This window comes from Malaclemys terrapin, chromosome 12 (genome assembly GCF_027887155.1).
Source record: "Malaclemys terrapin pileata isolate rMalTer1 chromosome 12, rMalTer1.hap1, whole genome shotgun sequence".
Taxonomy (NCBI): domain Eukaryota; kingdom Metazoa; phylum Chordata; order Testudines; family Emydidae; genus Malaclemys; species Malaclemys terrapin.
Window position 1 is genome coordinate 46,913,420 of NC_071516.1, and position 10,393 is coordinate 46,923,812.

Here is a 10,393-nt window from a genome sequence, read left to right on the forward strand (position 1 = left end):
GATCCCTATTCATATCTCTTCTTCCGCTCAGGTGTGTGTGTGTGTGTGTGTGTGTGTGTGTGTGTGTGTGGGGTGGACTTGAACCAGGGATCTCCTACATTCCAGGTGAGTACCCTAAACACTGGGATAAAAGTAAAGAGGGAGGGGCTCCTCCTCCCTCCCAGCTTGTGTGTAAACTGCCTATAGGAGACAATCCTATAGGCGAGGTCTGGGCACACTTACTGGGCTGGACCCAGAGGGTGAGTTAGGTGCAGGATCACCCCATATTCCTCCAGTTTGGGAATCACTCTGGGGTTTAGGCTTCCACATTCCTGTCATGGCAGTATGCATCCTCATAGGCAAAAACCACCACAGGCACTTAAGGGAACTTTTACTCAACAGATTTAGGCACTGAGAGATTTTAGGCCACTACAGGACTTGGGAGCAGCTGAAACTGGGTTTTGTGAATCCCAGAAAGGCCTGATTCTGGGATTTAGGCACCTACTTGCCACTTTACATGCCTAAGTCCCTTTGTGAATATAACCCTTAAGCGTGTTAAAATGAAGATAGGTGCCTAGAGGGATTCAATGAGAGTTAAGCATCTAGGAGCTTTTAAAATACCAGTAAGCCTCTATATTGCCTCATTAGGCACCTTAGTATCTATAATAATCAGAGACTAAATGACTTGCCCAAAAAGTCACCCAGGAAATTTGTGGCACAGCAAGGAAACAAAGATGGATTATTTTGTATCTTTTGGGGGTAATTTTCAAAAACTGGTAAATCTTCCATAATTCGGACATAAAACAAAAGCCTCATTTTCAAAAATCCGCTCGAGAGAGACCCCAGATGAAGTATCATATGAGGGACAGCAGATTTTCGCAAGAGATGAGAGCATGGTTTTCTTGTTGTTTTATTTGACATCCACTAGAGGGCGCGCCGCACCTTCACATCCATATTTTAATTTACGTTATGTTTTGCTTGTGTGTGTATTAAAGTAATTTGGAATCGGAAGCTGAATGAGTTTGCCCCGTTGTGTAGCGTCACAAGCTGAGAGGGAGGAGAGAAAGGTCACGGAGGAAGCAGGTTTCATCTTTAGGACATGAATGATCATTTTCAGAAGCAGGGGGGGGCGGGGAGGAGATATTCTGTAGCTAGCTGCAGGTCTAGTAACAACACAAGGATAACCCGAACCTGCAAAATGCTCTTGTACGTCGCTGTACAGCTCTGGCTTCTGCTTCCGCAGTCAGGTGAGACTAAAAACTTTCATTTGAAATAAAAGCTTTTACAAAGACAAAAATAAAGGTCTCTGAACAAAGAAATCGTGGGAGGAATTTTGTTTTCCTTTGCAAAGAGACAGCCAGGTTACCATCACAAACTAAGTCATCAGTGTGCTGGGAATAGAGAGATGTTTTTAAGGTGTGACTCAGACCTACACATACACAGGCTGAACTTTTCACAGGAGCACAAGGGAGTGAGGGATCCAAGTGCCACGGAGTTTAAAAGTTCCAGCCAGACATAGATCGGTGTTTAAAGCTTTTCTTCCCCCCACAGGTCTTGCACAAAGTGACTCCGTGGACCAGTCTCCTCCAGAAGTGAGCGTCTCAGAGGGACAAAGTGTAACATTACACTGTAACTTCACCACTCTTGGCACAAACCCGTATCTGTTTTGGTACCGGCAGTATCCGAACCGGCCTCCCCAGCATATACTGACTAAAACGAAGTTTGATGCTCCGGATCAGACACTTGTCCAGGGAAAATTCTCAGCATCTTTGTACATGGCTAATAAGACGGTTCCCTTCAAGATTGAGGCTGTTTCTCACCAGGAGAGCGCTGTGTATTACTGTGCGCTGAGACCCACAGTGCGGAAGAACTGCATCTCCGCTCCTACAAAAAGTCAGCGGGGGGCTGTTTACGGAAATATGACGGAATCGTATAAACACAGAGCTGGAGGGGACCTCGAGAGATGGATCTAGTCCAGCCCCCTGTGATGAGGCAGGACCAAATGTACTTGGATCATCCTGGACAGGTGTTTGTAAAATCTGTTCTTTAAAAGAAAATGTTTTTTCCTATCTGGTATTCTGTTAATCCTCTCCAACACAATTTAGTTCCTGCATTTTGCCCTACAGTATATTCCTGTGATTTTTTTATTATTATCAATGAAGATGTTGAGTCTGAACTTTTGATGAGCTTAAACTTAACCCAGACTTGATGTCTCTGTCTGAACTTTTAACCGAAGCTCTGACCTGCGAACTACTCATGACACCCCCCCTCCCCTTAAGTAGCCATCTCCCCTTATCTCTTTTTGAATATACATTTTAACCTGTTTTATCCTGTAAAATCTTGTTTGATTATGCATGACCATTATGATCTGTTAATCACTTTGTTTACTTCTGTGTATAAATATTGATGCTCACCCCTAATAAATTTGCCACACTTACTCTGAAGCCTTTCAAGCTAAGGATAGTGTGAGCCCGTTGATCAACGAATTGGTGTCTGGTCTCTGACAGATTGTGAGCCCCATACCAACTCCGCACGAACTCGGGTGCTGGAGAGGTGAGTGAGGACTTGCTTTTTACCTAACAATTTGGGGGCTCGTCCGGGATTTCCTTCTGGTGCGGTGCCTCTGTCCAGTGGTCAGACCACTCATATACGAATTGGCAGGCGCCACGGGAGATTTCTCCCAGCCAATTCAATATTGAGGGGTCGTGTACTGGACAGCAGGGTAAACGCCAGTTGGAGGGCTCCTGTCAGACACCATGGGTCAAGGGACTAGTGTGCCTCTTGAGAGTCCGTTGGGGATTGTAAATAAGTTATGGAACGAAGGGAAACTCCCAGTACAGACAGGAATGTCTAGGAGAAAGTTGTACACACTGTGTGTAAGGAATTGGACTGGGTATACCGCGGTATTGGCCAACCCGGAGATGAGGTGGCCTTCGTATGGCTCTTTCGAACAGGCTGCCTTAAGAGGAGTAAGGAGCCAGATCGAAAAAGACCATCCGGGACAGTTATGTTACTGGTTTTGTTGGGACACAGCAGCAGAGCTGTGGAAATCTTTAAAAATTATGGCAGTCAGGTATTCTCCCGAGAGTGAACCCCCCTCCATGTTATTTCGATGAAGGGTGTAAACCACGGCGTGTTTTGACTCGTCAGTTGGTCCCCACTGCACCTGCCCCTATTCCTCCGCAGGGGGACTCTCTCCAGGGCACAGAGGGGAATCTGCAGGACTCCAGATCGGAATCTCTGCAGAGGGATAAGGGGGAAATGGAAGGGCACACCTCGGGAGGAGTAATTACTAGGCAAAAGATCAAGCAGATGCAGCAGGTTGCATACCCCTCCCCTGGGGACGCCCAGAGGGTCCGGTCGCATCCGCAGATACTTACACCAGGGACGAATACACCCCTGCACCACCAGCTCAGCCCGTTCCCCAGGCCTGGATCAATTACGGGCAACAGCAGCAGCTGCAGCAAACTCAGCCTCCTCAATGACGGTACCCCGGGGGCAAAGGCAAACAATGTGATGGTCTTATTTCCTTAATGTCTTTAGCCGGCTCCTTCCTCACTTTCTCCCCTCCCAGCAAAGAGCCTCGTCTAACCCTTTCAGTCCAGGGACTGCCTGTCTCCTTCCTCATTGATACTGGAGCTACTTTCTCTCTTTTAAATCATGCCCCCTCTCCCTGGCTATCCTCTGAGGTTAAAACTGCAACTGGGGTGGAGGGCAACCCACAGTCTCTGGGACTCACTTTGCCTCTAAATGTTATTTATGCTGATAAATGTTTTTCTCACCATTTTCTTTTTTCCCCAGCTTGTCCGATCCCTTTGATGGGCCGGGATTTACTCTGTAAGCTTGAGGCTACTTTAACCTGCACTCCTGAAGGGGTAGGATTATTGATGACAGTGTTAGGAGATTCGGCCCCAACTCAGGGTAATTGGGAACCCCCCCCCCTCTCCCCTGACCTCACTGACTTGCCTCTAACCCTCTGGGGAATTTCTGACACTGATGTTGGCCTGCTCCTTTCGGCAGAGCCAGTAAGGATTCAAGTGAAGCCTTCCTTAACCCCCCCGTCAGTCCCTCAATACCCCCTGTCGCTGGAAGCCCGGGAGGGCATCCGCCCCATTATCGAGGGATTCATTGCACAAAAGCTAGTCCGCCCTCAGCGCACTCCCTGTAACACCCCTATACTGCCTGTCAAAAAGCCTCCTAAAAAGGACGGAGACCCTATTCGTTGGCGCTTTGTACAGGATCTACGGGTTGTTAATCAGTATGTGGTCCCTCTTCATGCAGTAGTTCCTGATCCAGCTACTATCATCAGCCAAATCCCCTGGGATGCTGAGTGGTTCACTGTTATTGATTTAAAATCAGCTTTTTTCAGCATTCCTGTGCACCCAGACTCTCAGTATCTCTTTGGTTTCACCTGGGAGGGACAAAGTTATGTCTGGCAACGACTTCCTCAAGGCTACAGAGACAGCCCCATGATTTTCAGCCAATGCCTCCGCCACGACTTGGAAGGCTTCACCAGTCCGCAGGGATCCACGTTAGTCCTATACGTAGATGACATCCTATTAGGTAACCGCGAAGAAGCTGCCCTCCGCATCGATGGTAAGGCACTTTTATTATACCTACACACCAGAGGCCACAAGATAGACCCTAACAAGATTCAGTGGGTCTCACAGAAGGTCCGATATCTGGGCTTCCTGTTAACCCCAGAGGGGAGACAAATGGACCCAATCCGCATAAAGACTATCCAAAACTGCCCTCTGCCAAACACCAAGAAACAACTTCAAGGTTTCTTAGAATTAATTGGCTTCTGTCACCCCTGGTTGCCGTCCTGCGGGGAGTTAAGCAAACCACTCCACCGACTCACTGCTAACCTTGCTCCTGACCCTTTGCAGTGGTCCCCGGACACAATCCAAGCCTTTCAGTTACTCAAGGACAGTGTGGCCTCCTCCATGTCTCTCCGCCCCCCAATTACAGCAACCCTTTCACCTTTTTGTCCACGAGAGGGGCGGAATTGCTAGTGGCGTCCTTACCCAGCTGAGCGGGCCCCACCATTTCCCGCTTGCTTTTTACTCTCAGCAGATCGACCCTGTCGCTCAGGGAACCCCATCCTGCACCCGGACTCTGGCAGCAGCTGCCCTGCTGATCACAAAGGCAAAGAGCCTGACCCTGGGTCATTTTACCACGGTTTGGACCTCTCATGCCTTGTCAGCCCTTCTGCGTAGGGGCACAACCCAAGTCTTTTCGGCCCATCGTCAGCAACAGCTAGAGGCCGAACTCTTAAAAGACACTAACCTAATTTTTGAAAGGTGTGGGCCCCTTAATCCAGCTACCTTGCTTCCTGACCTGCCAGTCCTCCAGGATCAGCACGACTGTTTGGAAGTAGTTTATAGCATCTTACAAATAAGGGACCTGGCTTATGCTGGATGGCTGAGCCTGCCTCCCTCGCTCCACATACCCCGTGGCAGTTCGCTGGCACCATGATAAGGGGGGTCACTACGGCACGCACGCCCTTGTGGACACCATCGCTCGCTTTTGGTATGCTCCAGGCATTCAACCCTACTGCCTGTCAATAGTGAAAGCATGCAGCACATGTCAGCGTAATGGACCTGCTCCGCCTCTTAAAAAAATTAAGGGTGGAAGACCTCCGCCTGCTGCTCCATTTCAACATCTTCAAATTGACTTTGCAGATATGCCAAAGGCTTTTGGAAAAAAGCACCTCCTTGTTTTGGTTTGCCCTCTGACTTCCTGGGTCGAAGCTTTTCCTACTGCTAATTGTACTGCTGCCACAGTGGCGAAGATTCTCCTTAGAGACATTGTACCCCGTTTTGGCATCCCTCTCGTGCTTGACTCAGACCGCGGACCTCACTTTACTGGTCATGTCCTTGGCTGTTTAGAACAAGGACTGGGCATTTCACACTCCTTTCATACACCCTACCACCCTCAGTCTAGCGGGAAAGTTGAGCGTATGAATAGGGAGCTTAAGTTTACATTGGCTAAATACTGTCAGGAAACAGGATTAAAGTGGCCTCAGGTACTTCCCTTGGTCCTGTTTCACCTTCGTACTCGCCCAACCCGTGTATTGGGATTATCCCCCTTTGAACTACTCTATGGACACCCCCCTTTCAAAGGCGGGGCGCTACCACGTGCTGATGTTTCACTATTGGGAGGGGATCATATGACCGCGTGCCAGTTTCTCTCCCTACAGGCTCGCCTCCGTACCCTTTGGAAAGCCTCGCAGTTTTCCCAGACCGTGCCGCTGGAAGAACAGATCCACCCGTTCCAACCAGGGGACTTCGTCTGGGCCAAAAAGTTCATTCGTGGCGACACCCTCCAGCCGAGGTTTACTGGACCCCACCAGGTTCTTTTAACAACCCAGACTGCAGTGTTCCTGGAAGGACGCAAATCCTGGATCCACCACTCCCACGTCAAGCCAGCCGTAGTGGACCACAGTGACGGACCAGCAGCTCTTGACACCACTGAGGACACTGCCTCCAACCAGTGGACCAGCTTACCTCTTTCAGACATCAGACTTAAATTGACTCGGCAAAAATGAGAGGACCTTTTATTCTGACAACTGTATGTTTTTTATTATGCCTTTTTAGTTTATTTTCTACTTATGAAGATAATGCTTTTATTAGATATTCCCATGAGGTTAAAACTCGTATTTTAGGAAATAGAAGTAATTGCTGGGTATGTACTCAATTTCCAGTAAATGCAGAACAGGGACTACTAGAATCTTTAACCAATGAAACTGCGACCCTATTTGAGAATCAGGCCGGGGAAATGTCCCAGCTGCGCCAGTTAGCTTTGCAAAACCACATGGCTTTAGACACAATGTTAGCAGCCCAGGGAGGAACTTGTGCCCTCATAAATGAAGAATGCTGTGTTTTTGTAAATGACACCTACTCTGACACTTTTCAATGTACCAAACATCTAAGGGAAATGGCTAAGAACTACTCCTCTGGCCAGCCACCTTATAATTGGTGGGGAGCCTTATGAAATTGGCTGCCTGGATTTGGGTGGGTTAAAAAAACTCTTGGTGGGTATTGTTGGGGCCATAGTAATCCTTATAATACTGTGTTGCTGTATTCAGTGTGTCCCCTCCCTCATAAACTCATGTAGGTCAGTTTATTCTTTTCCTACTTCAGCCAAGGGCCTTACTCTCTTCAAGTTGGCCCAGGCTGAAATTGCCAAGCGGCCCTTGGCTCCTTTAAATGGGGTGTAGCTTTTGGTAAATAGTTATCCCAAAGCTACAAATGGAGGAATGTTGAGTCTGAACTTTTGATGAGCTTAAACTTAACCCAGACTTGATGTCTCTGTCTGAACTTTTAACCGAAGCTCTGACCTGCGAACTACTCATGACACCCCCCCCTCCCCTTAAGTAGCCATCTCCCCTTATCTCTTTTTGAATATACATTTTAACCTGTTTTATCCTGTAAAATCTTGTTTGATTATGCATGACCATTATGATCTGTTAATCACTTTGTTTACTTCTGTGTATAAATATTGATGCTCACCCCTAATAAATTTGCCACACTTACTCTGAAGCCTTTCAAGCTAAGGATAGTGTGAGCCCGTTGATCAACGAATTGGTGTCTGGTCTCTGACAGATTGTGAGCCCCATACCAACTCCGCACGAACTCGGGTGCTGGAGAGGTGAGTGAGGACTTGCTTTTTACCTAACAAAGATGCTTTGGATTAAAATAGACTTTTCGATAAGAAAGATAAGACACAAAGGACAAGTGTTAGACCGAAGGTACACATTTAGTTGAACTTTTAATAATATTTTGTCACTACTATAATTTCATATGAAAATTAGAATCAGGATTTCCCTCCCAAGTCTTACGCTACATATCGAACAAGAAGTCTGGCCCTTCTAGAGAGGAGGAGAAGAACTCTGTCAATAAACGTGTAACTGACATGCTATAAACACAGACAAATTTTAACATCTTATGTGGCAAGAAGGCGCGTGGGCATGCGTTCATTCCGCCACTCTCCATCCCATGAAATCCAGTCCACCTGAGCCCAGTCTCATCCAACCCATCCCTACCTAAATCAAGCCAACCTGGCTGAACCCTGTATCCGGCTGAACCGATCCCAACACAATCCAATCAAACCCAACCCAGAAAGCAACCGAACTCAATTCCGCGAAACTCAACCCCAAACCCAACTCAGCGGATTACAGCCCAAACCAACCCAATACAAACCCAACGAAACCTGGTTCAACTCAATCCATTCCAACCGACAAACAATCTCAGAGAAACCCAACTCAGTAGAATCCAACTCAACACAATTCAAACAAATAAACTCCCCAAACAAATGAAATCGGAACGTTTTCTCAGCAAGACTGAAGCCCTTTACATTTGAAATGAATGGGGGAAAGTTGCACTATTATTTCCCAGTGCCACCCATCTCTCTCTCTCTCTCTCTCCTTCTCTGCCCAGTCTCAGCTGAAAACAGAGCCCGTTGTTTGTAACAACCCTACAATTTACATCTGGGGGGTGGGTGCCCGGTTCTCAGTGGAAAACGCTCAGAATGGGAATTCCTTTGCCCCTCTGATCCCGCAAAGCTCAAATACTCTGTGTGACGAAGTGGGACTGTTCTTAATGTTTCCTCTGAATACTGTGTGGGTGCCTCAGTTTCCCCTATGCATTTCTTAAGTCTCTAGGTGGTATGGAAAGGCCAGTGTGCATCAATCACTGACACTCTGTCTCCCTGGCAACAAATGGCCAGGGCCCCTTCCCCCCTGCAAGGAAATAGCTAAAGGTCAACAAAGAGATCAGGTGACCTCCTGGCCCTGGAAAGAGACAAAGCCCAGAGAAGGAGGGCCTGGATGGGGGTTGGAGTTTGGAGCTAGCTGGGGACTGGAAGGGAGGGCAGATGGGGGTCTGCCTCGCTGGGTCCCAGAATGGACCGGGCAGAGGGGTCCCATTCGCTGGACCTACAAGCTCTGTTTTAGACCATGTTCCTGTCGTCTAATAAACCTCTGTTTTACTGGCTGGCTGAGAGTCACGTCTGACTGCGAAGTGGGGGGTGCAGAACCCTCTGGCTGCCCCAGGACCCCGCCAGGGCGGACTTGCTGTGGGAAGCGCAGGGAGGGGCATATGCTGAATGCTCCCAGGAGAGACCCAGGAGGTGAAGCCGTGTGAGCTTCTTGCCCTGAAGACGGTCTGCTCCGAGGGAGAGGAGGCTCCCCAAAGTCCTGACTGGCTTTGTGGGGAGCAGTCCCAGAGCATCGCCCGGGGACTCCGTGACACTCTGATATTCAGGGAATCCTTTGAAACCTGTGTATATCCCGACTGTTCTTGAATGAGCTCCAGGAGCGCACTCGGGTGTAATTTTGTCCTCCAGGAGGTCTTTGGCGAGCGATTCAACTTGAACATTTAAATGTGATATTTGCAGAAGTGGGGATTTTCCGAGGCACCAAAGCCTGAAGCCCAATTCCTATTGGAAAAAAAACAGTGGGACTCCCTCCTCCCCGTGCACCAGTAAACGAGGATCCTTGAGAAATTGGTCGTAGGGAGGTGGGGTCCTAGATTTCTCCGTCATGTGATTTACTCTATGTACAACCAGTCACTGTGCTTCCTACTTAATGTAACCGCCTGCAAAGACAGCCGCACTGACCAGCAGATCAAGACACATTAAAGGAGGTCTGAGGAAGGCGAGGACGCTGTTCACAAGCGAAACCAACCTCGCTTCGTTTCCTGTGGGCTCGGAAGGGCTCTGGGTTCCACATACGCCCCTCATTAGGCCACTGGCTGAAGAAATTGGGCGAGTCTATCACATGCAGATGAGGAGGCTGTCTTTTCAGGGCTGAAGGGTTCAGTGCGGAATTGAAATCGGAGCCACTTTGCTTAACACGATGAGCAAACGTTTGATGTTCGGCCTTTTTGTTTTCACTCTATATCCAGGTAGTTGGTCGTAGAGTTTGCCTCATTGCTCCGGAATCTCTCTCTGTATATACACACACCCCGTCTCCCTGTTCCCATCTCTCTCTCTCTCTCTGTCCCGCTATCACCTCGCTCTCATGCAAGCTAAGGTATAGAAGTGAGCCCTCAGACTGCACACAACTGCTATATTTTCCTTTCCCGATTTCTTGTTGCAGGTGCGGTGCTGGGTGACTAGGTCCAACCCAGGGAACCCCAGATGTCTGGAGCTGAAGGCGGCTCTGTGACGGGCCGGCTCCAGGCACCAGGCACCCAAGCACATGCTTGGGGCGGCATCTGGTAAGGGGCGGCGGGGGGAGCGTGGCGCGGCATTCCGGGGGTGGGTGCTCCGGCGGCGCGGCGCTCGGCGGGGGGGCGGCGCTCCGGCGGCGCTCTGGGGGGGGGTTCCGGCAGCTCTCGGCGGGGGGGAGGCGGCGCGGCTGCTCAGTGGGGGGTTGGGGGGCGGCGCTTTTTTTGCTGCTTGGGGCAGC

General features: G+C 49.1%; 1 gene segment (V, D, J or C); it reads left to right on the top strand.

The window, feature by feature from the left end:
* The first annotated feature begins 1,168 nt into the window (after positions 1-1,168).
* On the top strand, positions 1,169-10,150 carry LOC128846161 (T cell receptor alpha variable 38-1-like). The segment is given in 3 exon segments: positions 1,169-1,226; positions 1,531-1,922; positions 10,082-10,150. Coding segments are annotated over 3 exon segments (510 nt in total).
* The last annotated feature ends 243 nt before the right edge of the window (positions 10,151-10,393 follow it).